Consider the following 26,979-nt stretch of genomic DNA (forward strand, 5'->3'; position numbering starts at 1 on the left):
CAGCCACTGAAAAAGCAGAATTTTCTGCATCAAGCTATATTTATTTATGCTGAACTGAATTTGGGGAACCACTTTATCTTTTATGTTTCTCTGTTTATAATCTGTTCACCTAATTGAGAGCATCAGTTATTTATTGTGAACTTGTATGCTTTCTGTTAAAATCCCTGGGGAAGAAATCCATCATCAGAAGACATTCTAATATAAGCTGGATGGATGGTTAGTTTTCCGCCACTTTGTTTTTCCTTCTTCTTTTTCAGTACCGCCTCTGAAAATAAGGATTTAAATCATATTACTTCTCTTTGTCTTAAAAAAAGTTGCTTGTTTCATAGCCAAGAAACAAACCCTAAAGAAAATAGATGGGCTTTCGTGCACTGGGCAGTTAAAATTGAATATTTCATGCTTCTTTTTGGATTAAAAACTGCCCAAGTTTTTACAAAAATTCATCTAAAGGGATAGAATCATAAGCACTCCGAGTGAAACCGATTTCTTTCCAATTCAGTGCAAAGTCTGGATTCATTTTTTCCTGAGTCACAGCTGTGAAATTGTTCAGTTGCTCTTGTTTCTCGCATCTTCATGAAGTCAGCAGCTGACGGCGATGCTCTGTGTGCTGGTTTTTTTTTTTTTTTTTTTGAAGAAGTGATATATATAACCTGAACAAGTTTCACTATTCATCACCCAAATACGGTTCCAAAGGCTGAATAACTGCGATCCCCAACAGGTTTGTTCCAATTTTCATTTCCACAAGGGGAAGGCAATTCGAGAAATACAGTCACAATGCCCGCTCTGTACCCACCCACCCCACTCACCCACCCCCAACCACACCTGGCCATGATGCAACTTTCAGCAAAAGTTACCTGGCTACTCTGGAAAGTAAACAAGGCTTGTGTTCACCACCTGTGGGGTCTCCAGAGGAGAGGAAGGACAATCCCTGGAGGCTGGAGGGGGGGAGATCACTGGCAGCCTCACCCCAGATGGCTGGCAAACCTCGTTTTCTTCTGTCCCTGGGATGGCGGCTCGGTTCTTACCCCGAGCCCTGATTCCCACAGTCCTGTTTGGGGCACAGTTAATCCTTGAACTTACGACCACAATGGAGCCTAAAATTTCCATTGGTAAGCAAGACAATTGTTAAATGAATAACTGCAGTAAAGTTAGTAACATGGTTGTTAAGCGGCTCTGGCAGATAACAGGCTAACAGAGTTGGAAGGTCATCTAGTCCAACCCCTCACCCACCCACCCAAGCAGGAGACCCAACACCATTTCTGACAAGTGGCAGTCCAGTCTCTTCTTGAAAGCCTCCATTGATGAAGCTCCCACAACTTCTGAAGGCAACTTCTGTTCCATGGGTTGATTGTTCTCCCTGTCAGAAAGTTTCTCCTTATTTCCAGGTTGAATCTCTCCTTGTTCAGTTTCCATCCAGTATTCCTTGTCTGGACTTTGGGTGCTTCGGAGAATAAATTGACCCCCCTCCTCTCTCTGGCAGCCCCTCAAATACTGGAAGGCTGCTCTCCTGTCTCCCCTGGTCCTTCTCTTCCCTAGACTAGCCAGGCCCAGTTCCTGCAACCATTCATCGCATGTTTCAGCCTCCAGTCCCCTCATCATCCTGGTTGCTCTTCTCTGCACTCTTTCCGGAGTCTCAATCTCTTTTTTATAGTGTGGTGACCCAAACTGGATGCAGGACTCTAGGTGTGGCCTTACTAAGGCTTCATAGAGTGGTACTAGTACCTCCCTTGAGCCACTGATTTTTCTTATCAGGGTATCATGTGACCCTGGGACGTTACGACCGTCAGAATTATGAGCCAGTTGCCAAGCGTCCGAATTTTTGACCGTAGGGATGCTGAAACAGTCACTAAGTGTTAAAACTGGTCCTTTTTAGTGCTGCTGTAACTTGGAAAGGACACTAAATGTTCTAAGTGGAGGACGACCTGTACTGCTGATATCTGATCCTGGTCAAAGGTGGTTTGTGTGGATAGATAATCCGAGAGGCTTCGTTGGGGGGTCCCATGGATCTACCCTCCTGCCCCAGTGCGGAAGAGCCCCAGGCCTGTTTGAGAAAGGCTGGCTTAGGTAGAACATGGGATGCAGACACAAATTTGATTGATAAATAATAATAAATACAGCCTTTTAACCCAGGTTTAACAGAGATGCCAGACTTCCATTAGACCACACTAGGCATGGCACAGCAGACTAAGGGTGGCATTATGGTACTTTTAGGGGTGAAATAAGCTCTTAACTGTTTGCAAATTACACTCCCCCCCCCCCTCCGTTTGCCCAATGCAAAACAAACCAGGTTCTTCACCGGGATGCTTTCGAGAAGCTGCCCAAGGATGCTAGTTGGGCATTTGTGGTTGTATGAAACTGGCCAAGGTGCAGCCCCTTCTCTCCCCCCCCCCTTTGAACTCAGCTGCCTCCCTGGAGGCAAAAGGAAAGTGGGGTGGAGAGAAAGCAGCAGCTGCCCTCCCCTTTGCCCTGAGGGGGAACATATGGGGGCGGCTGGAGGAGGAGGAGGAGAAAGGATAATCCAGCAGGCATTTTTGTTGAATGCTGGCTTTGCAGACCGGCCACTGAAGGAAGGAAGGAAGGAAGGGGAGAGAGAGAGAGAGGGAGAGAGAGGGAGGGAGGGAGAGAGAGAGAGAGAGAGAGAGAGAGAGGAGAGAGAGAGAGAGAGAGAGAGAGAGAACAAAGGGAGGAAAAGGGAAGGAAGAAAAGAAGGAGAGGAAAGGCAGAAGGCGAGTAAAGAAAAGCAAGAGAGGAAAGAAGGAAGAAGGGAGGGAGGAAGAGAGGAAGGAAAGAAAAAAGGAGAGTAAAAAGAAAGAAAGAGGGAAAGAAGGGAGGATAATAAAAAAAGAAGGAAGGAAGGAAGGAAGGAAGGAAGGAAGGAAGGAAGCCCAGCTGTAAGCCAAAATGACCCAGGCTGCTGCTTTGGTGGTGAAAGGGTTGCCATCCTGCCTGCTTAAATTTACTATTTGCTGATTAAGATTTAAAATTGTTCAGTTCCTGCCTCCCTTGGAGGGAACCCTTTGACTCCGACAATCTTGACCTCCTGCTGGAAGAAGAATCGCCCCAGTGAGGAGGGGAATAAACCAGAGTTGTTCAGCCATTTTAAGACGTGGGGACTTAACTTCCCAGAATGCTGGCTGGGGAATTCTGGGAATTGAAATCCACTCCTCTTAAAACAGCTAAAGTTGAGAAACAGTGGCACAAACCCACCCTGCCAGGCGTTCAGGAGACACCTTATGGAGAAGACAAAAATACCCTGTGTGTCTAATCACTCTTGGCCAAAATAACAGAATAAAAGAATTTGAAGGGACTTTGGAGGTCATCTACTCCAACTCCCTGCACAAGCTGGAGACCCTATTCCATTCCAGACAAGTGTTTGTCCAGTTCTCTTCTTAAAAACCTCCATTGGTTAATTGTTGCTAAGCAGTCATCCACTCTGCAGAAACCACAATAGAAACAGTATAACGGTTGGGAGGGGCCTTGGAGGTCTTCTAGTCCAACCCCCTGTTCAAGCAGGGAACCCTAGCCTACACCCTTTCAGACAAATGATGGTCCAATCAAAATAAAGTATAATAAAGCATTCAGTAAAGTAAAGTGAATTGAGGTAAAGTAAAGTGAATTGAGGTAAAGTGAATTGAGGTAAAGGTAAAGTGAGGTGAAGTGAGGTAAAGTGAGGTGAAGTGAGGTAAAGTAAAGTGAATTGAGGTAAAGTAAAGTGAGGTGGAGGTAAAGTAAAGTGAAGTGAGGTAAAGTAAAATGAGGTGAAGTAAAGTGAGGTGAAATAAAATTAAGTGAGGTGAAGTGAAGTGAAGTAAGGTGAGGTGAGGTAAAGTAAAAAAGTAGTCAGGTGAAGTGAAGTGAGGTAAAGTGAGGTGAAGCAAAGAAAAGTAAAATGAGGTGAAGTGAAGTGAGGTAAAGTAAAGTAATAAAATAAAATAATAAAATAAAATGTTATTAATTCAATTCAGCCTGAACCACTTTCCTTCAGCATCCTCCCTCCCTCCCTCCTTCTCTCTCCCCTCTCTCCCCCCACCCGTGTGTGTGTGTGTGTGTGTGTGTGTGTGTGTGTGGTGTAGTGCAGTGTATACACGTGTAATCCGAGAGAAAGTCGGGGCTGGGCGTCCGTTTGGCAAAGCCGCCGGGTTTCCTGCCTGCCGAGGACTTCGGGGTGCCCCGACCCCCCTCGCCCCCTTTGGCTTCCCAGGCCGCTGGAGCTGCCGGGCGAGAGGGGCGGCCGGCGGGTTCCCTGGAGAGGAAGCCGAGCAGAGGGCCGGAGGAGGAAGAGGAGGAGGAGGAGACCCCTTTGGGGGCGGGGGCTGAAGGAGCCCCGGGCCGGCGGTCGACAGATGGGCGGACACAAAGGCGGCGGGACAGATGGAGACCCCGCGGCCGCCGGAGAGGAGAAGACCCCGCATAATTAGCCCGGCTCAATTAGGGCGCCTGGCGGGGGGAGCCGCTCCCGCTCCGGGGCTGCGGCGGGAACAAAGCGCCCCGAGGCCGGGAGAGACCGGGGGGACCCCTCCCCCACACACACACACCCCCGACCGCGGCCCAGCGGCAGCAACAGATTGCGGCGAGCCGGAGCCGAGCGGCCGTCTGGCGGGGGTCGCGCAGGGATACTCCCACCTACCCACCCGCGGGCGAGTGTGGGGAGACGAGAGCCGGTCCGGGGCTGGAGGGGTGGGGCGGGGGAGGACACGGGCGGCGCCCCCTCCCCGAAAGAGCCCCGGCGGCGCCCACGCGCGGGGCAGAAGCGGGAGGACAATAAATGGGAAATAATCCCATAGGAAGGAAGGTCTGGGATGGAGGGCTCCCTCTGGAGCAAGGCGACCCCTTCTTCGGTCTAGGTCTCGGGCTGTCCGGAGAGGAAGAGGGGGTCAAGCCATTTTCCAAGGCACCCGAAGGCCAGACAAGGAATAATGGATGGAAACTGAACAAGGAGAGATTTTTCAACCTGGAAATAAGGAGGAATTTTCTGACAGGGAGGACAATCAACCCATGGAACAGAAGTTGCCTTCAGAAGTTGTGGAAGCTTCATCCCTGGAGGCTTTCAAGAAGAGGCTGGGCTGCCCATTTGTCAGAAATGGTGTAGGGTCTCCTGCTTGGGTGTGGGGTTGGACTAGATGGCCTACAAGGTCCCTTCCAACTCTGTTAACCTGATAACCCCATGATGAAATCCAGACTAGAAGAGGGTGGCTACTTCCCGTTGCCTTAATAGGCCAATTTTCATCCATCCTACATTGGAAACAAAGATTGGGGAACGGTTTCAGGAACTGGACCTGGCTAGTCTAGGGAAGAGAAGGACCAGGGGAGACAGGAGAGCATCTTCCAGTATTTGAGGGGCTGCCACAGAGAGGAGGAAGGGGGTCAAGCTATTCTCTAAAGCCCCTGAAGGCCAGACAAGGAAGAATGGATGGAAACTGAACAAGGAGAGATTTTTCAACCTGGAAATAAGGAGATATTTACTGACAGTGAGGACAATCAACCCATGGAACAGAAGTTGCCTTTGGTAGTTGTGGAAGCTTCATCACTGGAGGCTTTCAAGAAGAGACTGGACTGCCATCGGTCAGAAATGGTGTAGGGTCTCCTGCTTGGGTGTGGGGTTGGACTAGATGGCCTACAAGGTCCCTTCCAACTCTGTTTTATCTGGTTTTTTAAAAAAATCTGTTTTAAGGTAGAGACCCCACTCCTACCCCGACCCCCGTCCTGGACGGAGACCAACCTGAATCTGCCTCTCCAGCCAACCCATCCAAGCGAGCAGACGAGACGGGGTGGTTCCTCTGGAGCGATCCACCACGCTTCTCCCCTAGATGCCCTCCTAGGTCCCTTCCAACTCTGTCATTCTGTATCCAAGGAGTATTCAGATTATTATTTCCAATTATGGTGGATGTCCCAAAGATTCTCATTAAAAAGACCTGACTGCATGGCAACACATCCTTTTCTAAAGCCTCACTCACCTGAAGGAACCAACCGCCTCTCTCTATTTACATTTGAAAACTAATGCTCTTTTTTTGCTTTCTTCGGCACAGGGAAAACCCCAGCAGGTCAAGTCAGTGGGAATCTTCTTAGCAGAGATGCAAAACAGCCTTGTTAATCTCTGGGTTTGTCCAGATCCCCAGATCCCCAGTTCTCCCCCACCGCCTCCCCCCAACCAAGGCTGGAAGTGAAAACTTAACGAAGAATAGCAGCGTTCCAATATTTGAGGGGCTACTGGCCCAAAGAAAAGGGGGTCCACCAAAGCACCAGAGGGCGGGACAAGAAACGATGGAGACTGATCAAGCAACCTGGAACTAAGGAGGAATTTCCTGATAGTGAGAACAATTCGTCAGGGCCTCTAGAAGTTGTGGGAGGCTTTTAAGAAGATCTTCAGAGATGAACGGAGTTGGAAGGGACCTTGGAGGTCATCTAATCCAATCCCCTGCCCAGGCAGGAGACCCTCCTACACCGTTTCTGATAAAGGGTACTCCCAATCTCTTCCTGAAAGTCTCAAGTGATGAAGAGACAGACCGGACAGCCACTTGTCTGAAGTGGTATGGGGTCTCCAGCTTGAGCAGGGGGAGGGCTGGACTAGATGACCTTTGGGCTCCCTTCCAACTCTGTTCTTCTTTTATTCTGTTAAGGGCGTCTCAACAACGGACTCATCCAGGCGAACCTCCTCCTCCTCCTCCTCCTCTTGTTCCAGGCTGCAACTTGGCCTCTTATGTCTCAACGGGATGTTTTGACAGCTTATTCTCCAGCTCCTCCTCCCCTCCCCTCCTGCAGCCCCCACTCATTAATGAAGATGTTAGATGGCCTTGCCACACTCTGACAGAGCCTGCCAAACTCCCCCCACCACCCCACCCAGTGATTTATGGCTACATTTGAACCCAGCTTTGGGGAGGACCTGTTTTGCGGCCATTTCTAAGTTTGCTCACCACTGTCATTTCATTTTATTATTTTATTCCTTTTTATTATGTGTGTCTTTCCTGATCCCATCGCTGGATCCGCTTTTGCACTTCCATGCTTGTTCCAGTTTTTAAACCTCTCCGAAATTCAGAACGAAAGCGAAGCCAAGCTCTCTCTCTCTTCCTCTCTCTCTCTCTCTCTTCCTCTCTCTCTCTCTTTCTTCCTCTCTTCCTCTCTCTTCCTCTCTCTCTCTTCCTCTCTCTCTCTCTTCCCTCTCTCTCTCTTCCTCTCCCTCTCTCTCTCCCTCTCTCTTCCTCTCTCTCTCTCTCTCCCTCTCTTCCTCTCTCTCTTCCTCTCTCTTCCTCCCTCTCTCTCTTCCTCTCTCTCTTCTCTCTCTCTCTCTCTCTCTTCCTCTCTCTCTCTCTTTCTTCCTCTCTCTCTCTCTCTCTCTTTCTCTCTTCCTCTCTCTCTCTTTCTTCCCCCCCTCTCTCTCTCTCTCTCTCTCTCTCCCTCTCTCTTCCTCTCTCTCTCTCTCTCTCTCCCCTCTCTTCCTCTCTCTCTTCCTCTCTCTTCCTCTCTCTCTCTCTTCCTCTCTCTCTCTTTCTTCTCTCTCTCTCTCTCTCTCTCTCTCTCTCAACACAGACTATCAGAGTTGGAAGGAACCGCCAAGGTCTTCTAGTCCAACCCTCTAGTCAGGCAGGAGACTGACTGAAATTCTGGACGAGTGATTGGAAGGCGGTCATCTTTCATAGCCGCCGATAAAAGCAAATTATTTATTAATACGAAACCCAGATCAATAATGATGGTGATAGGGGTAGCAATCATCTGATTTTTCTCCCAGCTGCTCTTCTTGAATTTCAAAGGAGGTTCAAGGCCGGAAGAGGGAGGCACCGCCAGTCCTTGGAGAGTTAATGCCGTCTGCTTTGCCTGACAAGACCAGGCCAGCCAAGGTCCCCGGTGGGACCCACAATATGTCACCTCCTCTCTTGCCAAATGTTGCCTCTCTGGTGCCATCCCTCCCTCCCGGTCTTTCTTTCGCCTTCCTTCCCTAAGATAGAGAATTGCAAACGGGATTAGGCCCACTAGGACAGCAAATTTAGCTCCACGGTATTAAATAAAACAAGAGAGAGAGAGAGAGAGTTATGCTCTAAAGGCAGATGGCATTTGTGTGGAGACAATTGCCATACAGTCAGGCTGCCACACCATTCGGTACCCACGCGCGCGGGGCCTCAGGATGGAGAGACGCAATGCCCCCAAACCGAGAGAGATATCCCTCCAAATGGAATCGCTCCTGTGCATGGAAGGCAACCAGCCGTTTGGACTGGGCAGCCTCAAACGGGGTTTACTCGAGAGCAAGCGGTGTGCAAGAGGTGTGCGGCAGCGCTTAGCTTTAGAAATGTGACACTCTTATCCAGGAAATGGGACACTTCTCCTTGCTGGGTGTGTGCGATTCCAACTAAAACCCGAGCCAAGCTAGCCTGTGGGCATAAGGAGGAAATGGATCCAAAACCCACAGCTGGGCAACACTGTTATTAAGACAAAAATGCCACAGGAGGGTACACGCATTCTGCATTTTCCAGAGCAATTAATAAAGCTGGGAGGTAAACAAATAAACAAAGCAGTCATGGAGAAAGTTCTGAAGCTTTTTTTTTTTATTTATTAAAGATTTGTTTTTGTTTTTTAAAAAAGGTTAAAAACAAATGCAAAGTGAAAAAGCAAAGCAGAGGAAAGAAATCGGAGAGGAAGCTAAGAGTGCAAGGAATAGAATAGAACAGAAAATAGAATAGAATATAGAATAGAATACAGAATAGAATAGAATAGAATAGAATAGAATAGAATAGAATAGAATAGAATAGAATAGAATAGAATAGAATAGAATAGGAATAGAATAGAATAGAATAGAATAGAATAGAATAGAATAGAATAGAATACAGAATAGAATAGAATATAGACTAGATATAGAATATAGACTAGAATATAGACTAGAATATAGAATAGAATAGAATACAGAATAGAATACAGAATAGAATAGGAACAGAATAGAATAGAATAGAATAGGAATAGAATAGAATAGAATAGAATAGGAATAGAATAGGAATAGAATAGAATAGAATAGAATAGAATAGAATAGAATAGAATAGAATAGAATAGAATAGAATAGAAATAAGAATAGGAATAGAATAGAGCTGGAAGGGACCTTGGAGGTCTTCTAGTCCAGCCCCCTGCTCAGGAAAGAGATCCTATACCATCCCAGACAAATCTCTATACCATCCAGTCTCTTCTTAAAAACCTCCAGTGATGAGCACCCACAAAGGAAAAGAAAATTAGAAAAGAGAAAAAATGCAAAGAAACAGCTTCTGATCTACTTTATAGCAATTATAAGTACAATTATAAATTGGTTGCTTGCTACACGGTTACAACCCGTCTCTCAATTTCTGTCTAATCATATTAAATCAAAAGTTCATTTTTTTTCCTGTTTTAACATTAGAAGTCTATAAGAAACTTCTAGTCAGCAATAAACGTAGATATTGGATATTGTCTCTGATCAAAGAAGCCAGCAAGTTCCATCGCCTTCACCAGTCCCTCTATTGTGGGTCGTGCGAATTCTTTCCACCTTTGGGTTTATAACCATCTGGCTGCAATTATCCTTTGCAAAAAGGAAAGTTTTGTGGCTTTCTCAAGCCGAGACAACGTGGCTATGGCAAGCTCATTTGAACCCCTCATTCACCCCTGAGCCCAACCTGATCCCCCTGGACACACCGATGAGTCCGTGAAATGAGCGAGACCCTCAGTCCAGATTAACCGTGCTCAGTTCTGGCACTCAGAGCTGCCCTATGGTTTCAGATGATGGCCTAGTTCCCCCACAGGAGAGTTAGAATCAAACAACAGGGTTGGAAGGGACCTCAGAGGTCTTCTAGTCTAACCCCCCCTTGGCTCAAGCAGGAGACCGTACGCCATTCCAGACAAATGGCTGTCTAATCTCTTCTTCAAAACCTCCATTGATGGAACACACACAACTTCTTGGAGAGAAGCCATTCCACCGACGAATGGATGTGGATAAGAATAAGAGAATTGGGACCTTGGAGGTCTTCTAGTCCAGCCCCCTGCTCAAGCAGGAGACCCTATATCATTCCAGACATATAATGACTCTTTCCCCCTTCTAGCTTTGACTGGATGTTGTGTGAATGGAACCGACAAGCCTCATTTGGTCTCTGAGCAATAGAGTAATTAGTTGCTTACTTGATGTATAACTTCTAGCAAAAATATACAGCTGATTTTTGGAAACCAGGCTGCTGTTTAAAATAGAGGGGGCTGGGACTCCCCCCCCCCACACACACACAACAGTGTGGGTGATTTTTTTTAAATACAGTAATATGGGTGATGTAATACCAGTCGTTTGCAATCCTGCTTTTCGGCTTCCAGATTTACATCCTGGGAATTGGAAATGTCCACGGATTCCCTTGAATCTTGTGGGAATTCAGCTTTGATTGTAGCCCTCTTTTTCCTCTGTTAAGCAGCTGCTTTCTTCCCAGCCAGATTTCTCCTTCATCTTTCTTCAGTTTCTCCCACACCTTGGTTTTCAGTGGCTTGCAATCCTTCTGTTTAAAAAATATATATATTAATCTTTATTTTTTTTTAAAAAAAATATGTTGCTTGGAACGAACAGAAGATAATACAACAGAAGATAATACACGGACGTACAGATGCTTAAACTCACACATTTCTGCAAAGAAGCAGGGAACTCAACTGAGTAAAAAATGGTCAGAATCTACCCCTGAATGTCACTAAGGCATCGAGGAACAACAGATGAGGACTGTTTGAACAGCTAAAGGAATAATTCAGCATCACAGGATATTTAAGGTGGGCTGAAAATTCTGTCTCAGGGGCTGTTTTAACCTTGGGTCCTTTTTTTAAACTGTTTTGTGCCTTTTTCAGGGGTTGCAGGAAGCAAGAGATACATGAAATATGGAGCGAATATGGAGCAAAATAGGGAAAGAGTGTGGCGTTTATTTATCCTCTTTGCAAATATCTCGCAAAAGTGCTGGACTAGAAGTACAAATTGGAATTAAAATTGCTGGGAGATGCATCCGGTGTGAGGATGGGTCCCATTTTGAGGGCTGGAAGCGAGTGAGACATAAGGGAACTGGTTTGTGTTGGTAAAGTGATATGTGTAAGATGAAGATAAGTCGGTAGGTAAGCAAACAGACAGATAAGGTAACCCTCCTTTGATGGATGGAAGGAAGGAAGGAAGGAAGGATAGATAGGCAGACGGAGCAACAGGCAATGCCAACTCAATGCAAGTAGAGGAGAAGTTGAAGCGATTTCAGCCTACAGATGGAATCAAAGGAAGGGTGGAAGGGAGCCATATCGGCTCTTTGGGGGCATCTATTGTGTTGTGCTCTTTGTAAGTGGCAAATTGCTTGAGATGGTGAGGAGGGAAGAGGAGGAAGAAGAAAAAGAAGAGGAGGAGGAGGAAGAAGGGGAGGAAGAGGAGGAAGAAGGAGAAAAAGAAGAGGAGGAAGAGGAGGAGGAAGAAGAAGGGGAGGAGGAGGAAGGAGGAGGAGGAGGAAGAAGAAAAAGAAGAGGAAGAGGAGGAGGAAGAAGAAGGAGGAGGAGAAAGAAGAAAAAGAAGAGGAGGAGGAAGAGGAAAAGGAGGAGGAAGAAGGAGGGGAGGAGGAGGAAGGAGGAGGAGGAAGAAGAAGAAAAGAAGAGGAGGAGGAAGAAGAAAGGAAGGAGGAGGAGGAGGAAGAAGAAGAAAAGAAGAGGAGGAAGAAGAAGGGAAGGAGGAGGAAGAAGAAGAAAAAGAAGAGGAGGAGGAAGAAGAAAGGAAGGAGGAGGAGGAAGAAGAAGAGGAGGAGGAGGAGGAAGGGAAGGAGGAGGAGGAGGAGGAAGAAGAAAAAGAGGAGGAGGAAGAAGAAGGGAAGGAGGAGGAAGAAGAAGAAAAAGAAAAGGAGGAGGAAGAAGGAGGGGAGGAGGAGGAGGAAGAAGAAGAAGAAGAAGAGGAGGAGGAAGAAGAAAGGAAGGAGGAGGAGGAAGAAGGGAAGGAGGAGGAGGAAGAAGAAGAGGAGGAGGAAGACGATTGTGGGGAAAACTCCCCAAACCTTTTCCAGTTTCCCCCTTCTTTCCCTTCGCTTTTGCTGCTTCCTTGGTCGCTCAGTGGGACAGCAGTTGTTAAACGCAACGGGGTTAGTTAAGACCAGGATTGTGATAGTAATTCGCAATGTACTTTTGTGGGTATAAAGTTCAGGGTAGAGGATGGGCACTGATGTACTGGATAAGGCTGCAAACTTTCAATCTTGCCCAAGATATTCGTCCCTAGACGAGGCGGCGCTCCCTTGAAGGGAAGATGGGAGTGTTTGCATTACAAAATAAAATAAAATAAAATAAAAATGGATATGAGAAGAAAAAGGACCCCCGGAGGGGGCTTCCAGCCACCCCGTCCAAAGGGCCCCCAAGCTGCCTTGCAGGGCTGTTGTTGGCCCTTCTTACCTTCTGGAGCTCCTTCGGTGGGGGGCGGGGGCTCTTGAAAAGCTGGCCTCGGAGCAGCGGGGGGAGCGGAGGGTCTTCCCGGGGGAGAAGCGGGGCTGCGGCTGCCTTCCTCCCCATCGCCCCCTCCCTCCCTCCCCAGACGGGGCCAGGCGCCCCCTCCCCGCATGAAAAATGCATGGGGACCAGCTGTCTGGGCTCCCCGCGGGCCCCCGCCCCGCCCCGGGCCCCTCCCGCCGCCAATGGCATCCCGGGCGAGGGGGGTCACCGTGGCGTCCAATGGGAAGCGCCCCCGGGCCCGGCGCGGCCAGGCTGCCGATAAATAGGGCGCGCCTCCAGGTGCGCCCCGGTGTCCGCGCGGAGCACCTGCCGGAGGGGGCGCGGGGCGGCGGGCGCGATGGAGGCCGCCTCGGGAAGGCCCCGGGGCCGGGGCGCTCGCCCAGCGCCCAGCGCTGTCGGACCGGCGAGCAGCCGGGCGTGAGGAGCAGCAGCCTCGGAGGAGGAGGAGGAGGAGGAGGAAGAGGCGGCGGAGGTAAGGCTGGGAGGGCTCTTCATCCCACCGCGGGACGGCTTTTGCCCTTTTCCCTTCCTCCCTCCTCTCTTTCTTTCTCTTTTCTTTCTTTCTTTCTTTCTTTCTTTCTTTCTTTCTTTCTTTCTTTCTTTCTTTCTTTCTTTCCTTCCTTCCTTCCTCCTCCTCTTCCTTCCTTCCTTCCTTCCTCCTCCTCTTCCCTTTCTTTCCTTCTTCCTTCCTTCCTTCTTCCTTCTTCCTTCCTCCCCCTCTTCTTTCTTTCTTTCCTTCTTTCTTTCTTTTTCCTTCCTTCCTTCCTTCCTTCCTTCCTTTCCCCTTCTTTCTTTCCTTCCTTCTTCCTTCCTTTCCTTCTCCTTCTTCCTTCCTTCTTTTCTTTTTCTTTCTTCCTTCCTTCCTTCCTTCCTTCCTTCCTTCCTTCCTTCTTCTTCTTTCTTTCCTTCTTTCTTTCTTTCCTTCCTTCCTTCCTTCTTCCTTCTTTCCTTCCTTCCTTCCCCCTCTTCTTTCTTTCTTTCCTTCTTTCTTTCTTTCTTTCTTTCTTTCCTTCCTTCCTTCCTTCCTTCCTTCCTTCCTTCCTTCCTTCCTTCCCTTTCTTTCTTTCTTTCTTTCTTTCTATCTTTCTTTCTTTCTTTCTTTCTTTCTTTCTATCTATCTATCTATCATCTATCTATCTATCTATCTATCTATCTATCTATCTATCTATCTATCTATCTTTCCTTCCTTCTTTCCTTCCTCACTTCTCTTTCTCTTCCTCACTCCCTCCCTCCTTCCTTCTTTCCTTCCTTCTTTCCTTCCTTTCCTTTTCTCCTTGCACACCTGGAGGTTGCCGCGTGCTGCCCGGCAGGGAAACAGAGGCAGGGCGGGCAGCGGAGAGCCGGCGCGCACCGCAACAGGCGGAGCAAGAAGTTTCCTTCTTCGGTCTTTTTGCGAAAGGGAAACCGCCGGAGAAACCTCGCGCTCCGGTTCGGTAAAAACCAAATGCATCCCCCCCCGCCCCCCCGCCCCCACAAAAACCTGCAGGCAAAAAAAGAAAGCCAATTCTGAACGGAAACAACCCGTTTCCCCCCTTTGACACGTGCCGGAGGAAGGAAGGAAGGAAGGAAGGGTGCGGGGAGCCTCGTTCATGGATCTCGCCGAGGTACTGAATGGAAGGCGGGACTCCGTTAGGATTTAGGTGCGTGGCCGGCTCTCCTTCTTTTCCGGCTTTCTTGCCTCTCTTTTCCTTCCTTCCGTTTCCTTCTTCCCCTTCTCCTTCTTCCCCTTCCTTTCTTCTCTCCCTTCCCTTCTTCTCCTTCCCTCGTCCTTCTCTCCCTTCCCTCCTCCTTCTTCTTCCTTCCCTCCTCCTCCTTCTTCCTTCCCTCCCTTTCCTCCTTATTTTCCTTTTCTTCTCCTTCTCTCTCTCTTTCCCTTTCCCTTCCTTTTCTCTGGGGTTGCTAATGAAAGTGTTCTGCACCCGTTTAAGAAAAAAAAACTGATCCATCAAATGTCCACCCTGCTAATTTACTCCCCTGTGCAGACGGAGGGGCGATAAAAAAGGTAAGAAAAAATAAGTTTTAAGAAGAGGCCGCTGCTTGGTTTACTAGAAATTTCCAGGAGAGCGGTTGAATCAGCCAGCAATCCCCTTTTGTGGGTGGGTGGGGGGAACCAGGCAATGGGGAAAAGGAACTGGATTGCCAGTGCCCCTTCCTCCAGCAGGTGCAGGAAGAGAAAATAGCAGAGCCCTGGCTCTCTGCTAGCCCTCCATTTAACTCTTAACACACACACACACACACCCCACCCCACCCCCGGGAGGATGGAGAGCAGGGGTCTTATCAGCTTCCCCCCAACAAGCTCCAGAACTGGGCAAACTCTGCCCTTGGGATTGCCTTAAAAGCAAATATTTTGGGCTGCCCCGTTTTTGTGCTGAGCAGGATGGCAGCGCAGGTGAGTGAGGACAGTTGACTAGCCCTAGAGGTCTCCAACCTTGGCAGCTGTAAGACTTGTGTGGACTTCAACTCCCAGAGTCCCTCAGCCGGCTTGTCCACATCTTAAAGTTGCCAAGGCTGGAAACCCCCTGCCCTAGAGGCACCTCCACACCCGTTGAGGATCAGGGGGGGGAGGTCTTCAGCCTAACTTAGCCTGGAAGGACGTGAAAATACAAAGGTCCAAATTTTCTTGCTTGGTTTCAGGAGAAGGTGGGAATTCTACATTCTGGCAGGTTTACTTTGGGCTGCTGGCGAGGAGGGGTCCCTAAATGTATTGGAGGAGTTGGGGGAAAGGGTCTCCTTTCTCTGCGGAGGAGATGGGCGACAAGCCCTTTGGGTGCCTCTGGTTCCTGCCCAAAGCAAGATGCCAGGTGGGCGCCACCATTCTCCAGAATCTTCCCCCAAGAAGGAAAAAGCAATCGGAGCAAACGGTAGCTAGATTTTTAGTTCTGATTCAAAACTCGGAAGTTGGATTGGGGAATTAATCTTAAATCCAATAGAATATCTGAGCATTTATTCCCTTTCCTTCCCTTCTACTTTCCTTCCTCCTTCTATTTCCCTTCCCTTCCCTTCCTCTTCCTTTTCTCTTCTTTCTCCTTTCCTTCCCTTCCCTTTTTCCTTCTATCTCCCTTTCCCTCCCCTTCCCTCTTCCTTTTCTCTTCTTTCTCCTTTCCTTCCCTTCCCTTTTTCCTTCTATCTCCCTTTCCCTCCCCTTCCCTCTTCCCTTTCTCTTCTTTCTCCTTTCCCTTCCCTTCCCTTTTTCCTTCTATCTCCCTTTCCCTCCCCTTCCCTCTTCCCTTTCTCTTCTTTCTCCTTTCCTTTCCTTCCCTTCCCTTTTTCCTTCTATCTCCCTTTCCCTCCCCTTCCCTCTTCCTTTCTCTTCTTTCTCCTTTCCTTTCCCTTCCCTTTTTCCTTCTATCTCCCTTTCCCTCCCTTCCCTCTTCCCTTTCTCTTCTTTCTCCTTTCCTTTCCCTTCCCTTTTTCCTTCTATCTCCCTTTCCCTCCCCTTCCCTCTTCCTTTTCTCTTCTTTCTCCTTTCCTTCCCTTCCCTTTTTCCTTCTATCTCCCTTTCCCTCCCCTTCCCTCTTCCTTTTCTCTTCTTTCTCCTTTCCTTCCCTTCCCTTTTTCCTTCTATCTCCCTTTCCCCTCCCTTCCCTCTTCCTTTTCTCTTCTTTCTCCTTTCCCTTCCCTTCCCTTTTTCCTTCTATCTCCCTTTCCCTCCCTTCCCTCTTCCCTTTCTCTTCTTTCTCCTTTCCTTTCCCTTCCCTTTTTCCTTCTATCTCCCTTTCCCTCCCCTTCCCTCTTCCTTTTCTCTTCTTTCTCCTTTCCCTTCCTTCCCTTTTTCCTTCTATCTCCCTTTCCCTCCCCTTCCCTCTTCCCTTTCTCTTCTTTCTCCTTTCCTTTCCCTTCCCTTCCCTTTTTCCTTCTATCTCCCTTTCCCTCCCCTTCCCTCTTCCCTTTCTCTTCTTTCTCCTTTCCTTTCCCTTCCCTTTTTCCTTCTATCTCCCTTTCCCTCCCTTCCCTCTTCCCTTTCTCTTCTTTCTCCTTTCCTTTCCCTTCCCTTTTTCCTTCTATCTCCCTTTCCCTCCCCTTCCCTCTTCCTTTTCTCTTCTTTCTCCTTTCCCTTCCCTTCCCTTTTTCCTTCTATCTCCCTTTCCCTCCCCTTCCCTCTTCCCTTTCTCTTCTTTCTCCTTTCCCTTCCCTTCCCTTTTTCCTTCTATCTCCCTTTCCTCCCCTTCCCTCTTCCCTTTCTCTTCTTTCTCCTTTCCTTTCCCTTCCCTTTTTCCTTCTATCTCCCTTTCCCTCCCCTTCCCTCTTCCCTTTCTCTTCTTTCTCCTTTCCTTTCCCTTCCCTTTTTCCTTCTATCTCCCTTTCCCTCCCCTTCCCTCTTCCCTTTCTCTTCTTTCTCCTTTCCTTTCCCTTCCCTTTTTCCTTCTATCTCCCTTTCCCTCCCTTCCCTCTTCCCTTTCTCTTCTTTCTCCTTTCCTTTCCCTTCCCTTTTTCCTTCTATCTCCCTTTCCCTCCCCTTCCCTCTTCCCTTTCTCTTCTTTCTCCTTTCCTTTCCTTTCCCTTCCCTTTTTCCTTCTATCTCCCTTTCCCTCCCCTTCCCTCTTCCCTTTCTCTTCTTTCTCCTTTCCTTTCCTTTCCCTTTTTCCTTCTATCTCCCTTTCCCTCCCCTTCCCTCTTCCTTTCTCTTCTTTCTCCTTTCCTTTCCTTTCCTTTTTCCTTCTATCTCCCTTTCCCTCCCTTCCCTCTTCCCTTTCTCTTCTTTCTCCTTTCCTTTCCTTCCCTTCCCTTTTTCCTTCTATCTCCCTTTCCCTCCCCTTCCCTCTTCCCTTTCTCTTCTTTCTCCTTTCCTTTCCTTTCCCTTCCCTTTTTCCTTCTATCTCCCTTTCCCTCCCTTCCCTCTTCCCTTTCTCTTCTTTCTCCTTTCCTTTCCCTTCCCTTTTTCCTTCTATCTCCCTTTCCCTCCCCTTCCCTCTTCCCTTTCTCTTCCTTCTCCTTTCCTTTCCTTTCCCTTCCCTTTTTCCTTCTATCTCCTTTCCCTCCCCTTCCCTCTTCCCTTTCTCTTCTTTCTCCTTTCCTTTCCCTTCCCTTCCCTTTTTCCTTCTATCTCCCTTTCCCTCCCCTTCCCTCTTCCCTTTCTCTTCTTTCTCCTTTCCTTTCCCTTCCCTTCCCTTTCTCTTCTATCTCCCTTTCCTTTCTTTCTTATGGATGAACTTTCACACAGCTAAAGATCATTTTCAGACTTTTGTGTATTAAAAAACTAAGTCTTGGGGACTAGTAGATATTCTCTTTGGAGAGATTTGTATTATAAAATGGCATTTCAGCTCAATTTTTGTGTGTGTTTTATGGAGCTTAATTCTGTCCAAGCTCAATGCTGCCCATTCTCTAACGCCACAAAAGGGAATATCTTCAATCTACGCCACTATAAATGCAAATTTCCTGGCCCCCACATTTGAGCAGTTCTCCCAGCTATTCAGAGGAGTCAAGCATAACTTCTACTTGCCGTTATCCTAATTCATGCTGTAGACCCCTAAACAACCCCTTTCCTTGTTTTGGGGTCTCTGTCCTAGCTCCCCTTTGATCCGTGGCTTCTGTACCACCTGCACTGCTTTGAAAGCCAAGGCATGCATTGAACCAACCACCATTCCAAACAAGTGTAGACTCTTAAGGCGGGAAGGGACTTTGGAGGTCATCTAATCCCACCCAAAGGTCTGTCGAGTCTTTTCTAAGAAAACCTCCAGGGACGAAGCGTCATGTCTTCAAAGAGAGCGGCTGTTCCACAATGCAGTGTTTTCCCAGTCCTACCTGGGACATCTCTCCATCCAGTGGGTTCTTATCTTGTCCTTGGGGGGCTGTGGAGAATAAATCCCCCCCTCCATTCCCTGGACCAGACCTTCAAGGACTGGAAGACTGATCTCCTCTTAGCCTCCTCTTCTTTCCATGGATCAAGTCTTTTGTTGTTGTTGTTGTTAGTCATGAAGTTGTGTCCAACCCATCATGTCCCCATGGACAACATTCCTCCAGGCCTTCCTCTCCTCCACCGTCTCCCAGAGTCCATTGAAGCTCACGCCGACTGCTTCCGTGACTCCATCCAGCCCCCTCCTTCTCTGCCGTCCCTTTCTTCTCCTCCTTTGGCCCTCCATCGTTCCCAGCATTCGGCTCTTCTCCAGGGAGTCCTTCTTCCTTCTCATGAGGTGGCCAAAGTCTTGGAGTTTCATCATTTCTGGCTGATGCTTAAATGGTCTTCCAGGAGACCCTGATCCCCCTTAAGGTGGAGATCTGCTAAACTGGTGAGGGCCCAACTTGTACCCGGGGTCTGGTTTTTCCTGCCTATTTCAGTCAAACTTCACATTTCTGGAAAGCATTTTGTCGGAGAGGATCCAACATTCGATCCCGCCAAGATCCTTTTGAATCCTGCAACCCCTTTTTCTGGGGTATTAGCGATGCAGTCCAGTTGCGTGTGTGATCACATGGCAATCCTTTGTGTTTGCCCATCTAGCTCGTTTATGAAAATGTTGACCAGGGCTGGGCTTCTGTAGATCTAGAAGATCCCTTAAGAATCACATGTTGGATATGATTCTTCAAACTGTTTGGAAAATGGGATGGGGAGGCCTGCCTTTCTGTGAATGTGCATGGGAAGGAAAGAGAGAGAGAGAGAGAGAGAGAGAGAAGAAGGAGGAGGAGGAGGAGGAGGAGGAGGAGGAGGAGGAGCAGGGGGCTGGACTAGAAGACCTTCAGGGTCCCTTCCTGCTCTATTCTGATTGATTGATTGAGAAAGGAGAGAGAAAGAAACAGAAAGAGAAATGAAAGAGAAAATAAAAGAGAGGGAGAGAGGGAAAGCAAAGACGGAAAAAGAGAGAAAAAGAGAAGAGAGAGAGAAAGAAAGAGGAAAAAAAGGAGAGAAAGAGAAAGAAAGAGGGGAGAGATAAAGAAACAGAGAGAAAAAGAAAGAGAAAAAGAGAGAGGAGGAGGAGAAGAAACAGAGAAAGAGAAAAAGAGAAGGGTAAAAGGGAGAGAGAAAGAGAGAGGATGAGAGAAAGAGAGAGAGAGATGGAGAAATGTGGGGGCAGAAAGGAGACGTGATTGTTGGTCAATTCCTGAAGTCAATTCCTGGAGCTCAGAGGACTCAGGAGGTGAGTTGTGGAGCAAGGCCCACTTAGATGTTGAAGCAAGACTCTTTCTGAGCCTGCAGATGGGGATTTGTCATGGGGGGAGGAAACCAGGGTGGGGTCTTCCATTCCAGGAGACACCTGGTCACCTTTACCCCCCCTTCCCCACCCCCAGGCTGGCCTTCTCCCTTCCCACCGGCTGCACAAATATGCCCGTCTCTTGTCAACATCTCCGCCTACTAGGCAGCTTCCCTTTCAGGCAACAGTTGGCCCCTAAACAAGCTGTTAAGAGCTCAGCCTTTGCTTCAGGGACCCTCCCAGGAATCGCAGCAGCTGTCAGAAGCGCTCCTTACAGGTAGTCCTCGACTTAGAACAGTTTGTCTAGCGATGGTTCAAAGTTACAGATTCATTGAACAACCGTGTTACTAACTTAACAGCTGTAGTAATTCCCGCAGCAACTGTGGGAAGAAAGACCGTAAAACGGAGAGGGGGGAAAAAAATCACTTAACAACTGTCTGGGCTCAACAGTAGAAATTTAGGGCTTGCCGTAAGTTGAGGGCATCTTGTCCTTTCTTAAAATGAACAAGGATGTCCAGCTTGGTCCATTGGCAGCTTGTGGGTTGTATCTTCCCCTCCATTCTGTCTCAGGGTCCTTCCGTCCTTTATCTTATATTATCATTAAAATCTGGAGACTCTGATGAACCAGGTAGCGTTGTTTCCATCAAGGACAACGTCATCCAGAGCTGCCCCATCTTGGATATTAAGGATGGATGGTGGCTGTTGTTGGGATTTGTTCTGACCCGACCCTGTTACCAGCAGGAAAATATCAAACTAACTCAGTAACTCAAACCCTTCACAGCTTTAATCTACAAATAAACTTCTTGGTAGATAAAAGATGGCTTGAAGCCAATGAGTCCAACCGGAAAAGCCTTGACAGAATTCTTCAGATAAGCCGGCTGGCTCCTTAGAGCGTTATGCTGGCTCCTTAGAGCGTTTTTGCCTTCTGCAAAAGCAAAAACCTTTTGAAACCAGGCTTATATTCCCTGAAGGGAGGGGCCATTACATTGCATTCTTACTCCCAAGTTGCCTGTGCTGCTCCAGCGGTTCTCTTCTACGAATCATCCTGTGCTCCTGCGCACTTAGCACAGGCTCCTCGGGAACCTTGTCCTCACTGCTGCCGGCTAACCACAACAGGATGAGGCAAAGCTCTATCTATCCTACACATTGGTAAAAAAAAATCAGTACACCAAATACAAACTAGGCGGATATGACCTCATTGATGGTCCTCACTCTGTCAAGGACCTCGGAGTACTCATATCTAACGACTTAAGCACCAGAGCTCACTGTAACAGCCTTGCCACAAAGGCATTAAGAGTTTTAAATCTAATCTTATGAAGTTTCTCCTCCGGAAATATAGAATTGCTAACTAGGGCATACAAAACTTTTGCTAGACCAATACTCGAATACACTCATCTGTCTGGAATCCGCACTGTATATCGGACATTAATACAATTGAGCGAGTCCAGAAATATTTCACGAGAAGAGTACTACGCTCTTCTGCTCGCAACAGAATACCCTATACCACCAGGCTTGAAATTTCGGGCTTGGACAACCTTGAACTACGCCGCCTACGGTTGGACTTAAGCATAGTACACAAAATTATCTGCTACAATATCCTACCAGTCAATGACTACTTCAGCTTCAAACGCAACAATACAAGAGCACACAACAGATACAAACTCAATGTAAACTGCTCCAAACTTGATTGCAGGAAGTAAAACTTCAGCCACAGAGTGGTCAATGCCTGGAATGCACTACCTGACTCTGTTGCTACATCCTCTAACCCCAAACTCCTTTACCCTCAAACTATCCACAATTGACCTCACCCCATTCCTAAGAGGTCTGTAAGGGACGTGCATAAGTGCGCCATCGTGCCTCCTGTCCCTGTCCTATTGTCCCCATTTATGCATACCTACTTCCTGTATTCTTACTCATGTTTATACCTATTATCTTGTAAGCGATTGGCAAGTAAAATAAAATAATATAAAATAAAATAAAATGTTAGAATTCTGGGAGTTGAAGGCCATGCTGCTTCAAGTTGCCAAGGTTGAGAATCATTGGGTTAGAGACAGAGATTTGGAAGGACAAACCACCATCGCTTGTGTAGGGGATGTTCTGGGGTTTGTGTGTCTTCTGAAGAACATTTTGAAGCATCTCAGCAGGTTTGAAAATTGGGACACCCACCGAGCCAGGTTCCATTTCAGAACTGGTGCTATTTCTTTGTTGAGAGGTGGATCGCAGGGACACAGGGACTCTTACAAGGGCAAAGGATCAACTCTATCTGTGGATATATTTGAGATTGGTATTATTTATATATGAATATATGAATAAGCCCTGTTCACCTCAAGGGGACTTGTGGGAGTAAACTGGCATAAGGATGGCCCTGTGACATTGCTTTCAATAGGCACAGGTTTCAATCTGTATTACTATTGCTGCCATGTTGTTTCTCTCATCCTTTCAGGTAGACGGCCAAAGTGCCCAGATCCATCCAGATTTTCTGCGCCCTCCAAAATATCTCTAGGTTGCCTCCCACAATTTCATGAGAGCGAATTGCGTGGAAATTTGAGGTGGATTCCGAAGCCCATCCTGCCTGTCCTCCTGTAGGGATTATCCAAAGCCCTTCCCTCCCCTTCTCCTCTCTCTTCGCCCCACAACCGGGCTGCCCCGTGGTCTTCCCGGCTGCGATGCTCAATTCAGACCAGACCGAGATTGATCTCCAGCCCACCCATTCCGAGACGGAGTCGGTCTTCAGCGACTGTGGGGGTGGCCGTGGTGGTCCTGTAGAAGATGCCGGGTCCCTCAATCTGTGTGGCCAGTCCCGGGGACCCGACTCCAGCGAACACATGAAGAAGGACCTTCAGCACCTCAGCCGCGAGGAACGACGGCGTCGCCGGCGAGCCACGGCTAAGTATCGGACGGCCCACGCCACGCGGGAGAGGATCCGCGTCGAGGCCTTCAACATGGCCTTTGCTGAACTCCGGAAGCTGTTGCCTACTCTTCCTCCGGATAAGAAGCTGTCCAAAATTGAGATTTTGAGGCTGGCCATCTGCTACATCTCGTATCTGAACCACGTCCTGGATGTCTGAGTCTCAGGCGCCATGGGGGCCAGGCCTGCCAGTGTGACCCACATTGTCAAGAGTAAATCATGAACGTTTGGTCTACAGACCAAACATCTAGGTTGAACCCAGTTCTGTCTCTCTCTTCGGTCATTTCTTCCATTCCAGCTACTAAAATGGCGATTCTCAGAAGTGCTGGAGTGATCCTAACTCAACCACTCAGCCATGGACCTTCTCCTTCGGGTTGAGAAGAACCTGCCCAGAATTCTACAGTTCCACCATGAGCTTGAAGGGAGACGAGACGTTGGTTCTCTTTCGGCCCAGAAACCTGTAATCAAGAACCTCACATGGTCATTCCCTCAAACATGCTTGGTTGGGAAGCATCTCCCCATGGGTTCTACACATTTGGAGTCTTGATCGCTTTCCATCTCCAGGGTGTTGAAATGCAGTCTAAAGGACCTTCTGTCATGGTGTGCATCTCTTTAATACTTGAACATAATAATGTGGAAATTAGCAAGGGATTGGAGAGTCCAGAATTCTAAAGAGAAGCTTCCCTTTATCTCCGAGATCAACATTTTCCAACCTTGCTCACCTGAAGATGGGTGAGCTTTCACTCCCAGAGTTGAAGTCTTCGACTCTCTCGTCAATTCTGGGAGTTGAAGTCCACCCGTCTTCAAGCAAGCAGGGTTGGGAAACTGTTCCTAGATGGTGGATTTAGTGATTAGAAGCACTGGGTTGTTAAAAATAGTTCACTTGGAGGTCAAAGAAACCAACACAGACAAAGCCCAAGACTTCATTGTTGCAGGTCTAGTAATCATGGCACAAATCTCTTATGTGCAATAGGTTCGTTTTTAAATTGCCACAAGGGCCTTTGGTCCAGTGGGTGGGCTGTAAATTTTTTAACAACCGGTTCTCTGGCTGGATTATTTGACCGGGTGGGTGATGTCACTCATCACACCCAGCCCTGCCGGCCGGCCACTCGCCTCAAAGGAAAGAGGTTAGATTCAGCCAGTTGGGACTAATCTCACCCCTGGCTGGGCCTGTCCTGCCCATTTTTCAGCCTGTTTTGGGGGTCATTTTCAGTCCATTTTGGAGGCGTTTTCAGGCTGTTTTTTGGGTGGTTTGGGGGCCATTTTTAGGCTGTTTTGGGGCTATTTTTCAGGGGGAAATGGCTTAAAATGGCCTTAAAAAGAGGCCAAAAAACGGGTGGGGCTGGGGCCAATCCGTGGTGGGATTTGCCGGTTTGCTGAACTGCGCTTAATCTTAACTACCGGCAGCAGCCTTCCTCTGCTTTGGTCTTTTTAACAACGCAGCACACCTACATATTTCGTGCTGCTAGATTTGGATCCACCTGCCTCAGTCTGAGGTGACCCCTTGGCTCGTTTAGTGCAGGTGGCCTGTTGTGAGGTGTGTGGGTGTGGAAGATGGGGGGAGGCTTTCCCAGCGCTAAGAGCAGAGGCCCCCAAACTTGGCCACTTTAAGACTTGTCGACTTCAACTCCCAGAATTCTCCATAGCTGGTTGGAGAATTCTGGGAGATGAAGTCCACAAGTCTTAAAGTTGCCAAGTTTGGGGGCTTCTGCCTAAGAGGCTGAAGGTCTTCTGCCTGCAAGTCCAGGTAGTCCTTGACTTACAACCATTCCCTTAGCAGCTGTTTGAGTTTCCTGAAATACAGTGATTTAATGACTTGTCCTCGCATTTACGACCGTTAGAGGATTCCCCTCAGTCGTGTGCGACTGACTCTGGGCGCATGTATTTCTGATGGCTGCAGCATTCTGGGGTCACAACAGGCTTCCAATAAGTAAAGTCAATAGGGGATGCGCTTAATGACCTCACAATTCACTTAACAACTGCAGTGACTTGCTAAAGAACCCTTTGCAAAAAAAAAAAAAGGAAGGTCGTGAAATCAGGTGCAACTCATGAGTGGTGCCGTCTTGCTTAACAACATAAATTCTGGCTGCAACTGTGATTGTAAGTCGAGGACTATGAGTGGCTGGAACTCCTCAAAAGTTACAAATTTCTCCAAGAGATTGTAGGTAGGTGCAGGGAGTAAGAAAGGAAGGAAGCTTAGATGAGGATAAACTCCGATTAGCTTTCATTTTAAACTTAATTTCTGTTCAAGCAACTGATTTCAGGTGAGGCGCTTCCTCTCTGTTTAAGAACTTCCACCATTGCTTGCATTATTCGTGGTAGTTCAGAGGTCCCAAGGGGGCTGAGGGGTGCCCCCACCCTGATCCTGCAACCCCCCCCCCCAAAAAAAAACACCTGGCCTTCACCCCACTACTGAAACCATGGCAGTCCCACTGTGAAGCCGGATTAGTCGTGGTTCCAGGCTGCGCAACGGAGCCCACCTTCTTGACTTCAAGTCCCACCCTCTATTTATGTATTTATTTGATGTATTTATTTTTTTCCGAGATGTTATTTATTTGCAGTGTTGATGCACTTTGGTTTGGGGAAGAAGAATTCAGGAGGGTGGGAAAAGGAAATAAAAACATATCCTTCTGTACGTGTGCATTTTCGTTGTACGTCTCTTGTTTGGGGAGCACGGAGCAGATTCGGTGGCTAATTTATTATTTCTTTTGTAAGCTGGGCCGGCAAAATATTAAACCCTTCCATGCAGACGAGCCTAATTTGATCGCCAAAGGGATGGGCAGCGAGAGACAATGCAACCCCCCCTCCCCAGTTTTCTCCCCCCCTCCTTAAAAATCCCTCCGCCCACTTTATTTGTGGCGCTGGGTGGCAGCTGGTAATTTCCTGAGCAGTAATGGATAGTCACACGCCCGTTACAAACGGCCTAATCAAATCTCGCACTCCAAAGCGTGAAGAAATCACAGGGGGGGGGGAGATAAATAGGGCTGGAGGAGGCCTTTCTGCCACTCTGCCAGTCTCCATCAAGCCAGGAGTGAGCTCCTTCTCTGTCCAGGTCTGTCCTGAAGTTACCTGGGCTGGTTCCGTCCTTAAACACAATGAGATCTTATTGAATGTAACCAAGGTACCACTGAAGGCCATCACTGCACTGTGATTACCCAGAACCAGTGTGTTCTGACCCAGCTCCCCAAACACACGACAAACCCTCTAAAGTTAACTCAAACAATTCCTTTATTAGGAGCACCAGCAGCCTCCGCAAAAAAGTTTTTCTCTCAATGCTGGCTAACAAGTCCATCCAGCCAGAAGATGAATCGTTGTCTGCCACACCTATTCGTCTCTTCCCCCCTGGCTTTTATTCCCAGAGTAAGAGGGTGGGGCTTTGCTAGCAGCGGTGGCTCTTCTGTCCCAAGGACCGGCCCATAGATTTCCACTGCTCTCCTCTCCTCTCCTCTGCCTTCTGCACATCCGCAGGTGAGGCACTGGACCCAGCTGTTCCTCCTCTTCCTCATCAGCCACCTCCAGACCTGGGGGCTGTGGACTGAGGGCTGACAGATGGCCCAGTCTCTCTCTCTCTCTCTCTCTCTCTCTCTCTCTCTCTCTCTCCCCTCTTCCCTCTCAGTGCTCTCAGGTTGCCCTGATGCTGACCCTGGCTCCCACCCCTCCTCCTCTTCCTCCTCTGATTCTGGGGAATTCTGGGAGTTGAAGTCCACACATCTTAAAGCTGTCAAGGTTGAGAAACACCAAGGAAGATCTTCTTGAAGATCTTTTGGCAACAGCATTTAACACACCTTGCTTTGTATCTGGATCTTGATTTCCAGGTGCCGTAGGGTGACAATGTCCCTAACGCACAGCCAGCCCAAAATTGGGAGGGTACCTGGTTGAGAAAAAAGGCATGTTAAGGCTGCGATGGTTCCCCAAGGCATGAGACTGACCCTGCTTTAGGCATAAGGCAAAGCCTCGATTTGTTGAATCGGATTTATGGAATGAACGTCAAGAGATGAAGCCATGATACGGCCTACAGACCATGATTGCTGCAATATAGAACCTGCCAGGTTCCAGATCACCGAATACCATGAGGACGCAGCGTAGGAACCCCACTATAGCGTTGTTAGAGGTCGTGTGATAGCTACAGGTTTGTCTGATGGAGGAGTAACAGGCCATACGTCTGAATGTACAATGGGAGAACAGGCCACATAGAATAAATCAGAATTTGGATCGCAAGAACCTTTCCAGGAAAACTTAACTCCTTTTTCCTCACAGGCTCCTGAGTGCCCAGTGAGAATTTTCTTCCATTTGCTGTTGCCATTCACACACACACAATTCCTTTCTTTCCAGGTCATTGGACACATTTATATAAGTGTCTTGTAGATGTTTCATTACCAAACTAGGTAACATCATCTGTGCAACTGAGGATGTTACCTACTTCAGTAATGAAACATCTGCAAGAAAACAATCAAACCCCACAGTCCTCCTCCTCCTCTTCTTCCCACTCTCTTCCAACACTGATGATGTTACATAGTT

The 26,979-nt window shown here is 48.0% G+C and overlaps 1 protein-coding gene across 3 annotated transcripts; it reads left to right on the forward strand.

Moving 5' to 3' along the window:
• The first annotated feature begins 10,565 nt into the window (after window positions 1-10,565).
• NHLH1 (nescient helix-loop-helix 1) lies at window positions 10,566-22,831 on the forward strand. Of its 3 annotated transcripts, none has more exons than XM_087943793.1 (2): window positions 10,566-10,743; window positions 21,997-22,831. In XM_087943793.1, exon 2 carries the CDS (start codon window positions 22,220-22,222, stop codon window positions 22,619-22,621), a length of 402 nt encoding a protein of 133 aa, XP_087799919.1. In that variant the 5' UTR covers window positions 10,566-10,743; window positions 21,997-22,219; the 3' UTR covers window positions 22,622-22,831. The 3 variants fall into 3 exon arrangements, with proteins under 3 accessions (XP_087799919.1, XP_087799920.1, XP_087799921.1); XM_087943794.1 differs by lacking the exon at window positions 10,566-10,743 and adding an exon at window positions 12,676-12,901; XM_087943795.1 differs by lacking the exon at window positions 10,566-10,743 and adding an exon at window positions 14,796-14,818.
• The last annotated feature ends 4,148 nt before the right edge of the window (window positions 22,832-26,979 follow it).

This window comes from Notechis scutatus, chromosome 14 (assembly GCF_049901735.1).
Source record: "Notechis scutatus isolate UNSWTSFEM ecotype Mainland chromosome 14, rNotScu1.2, whole genome shotgun sequence".
Taxonomy (NCBI): domain Eukaryota; kingdom Metazoa; phylum Chordata; class Lepidosauria; order Squamata; family Elapidae; genus Notechis; species Notechis scutatus.

What these genes read in the sequence shown, in the direction of transcription:
- NHLH1 (XM_087943793.1), top strand. Translation starts at nt 22,220, where the DNA reads ATGCTCAATTCAGACCAGACCGAGATTGATCTCCAGCCCACCCATTCC.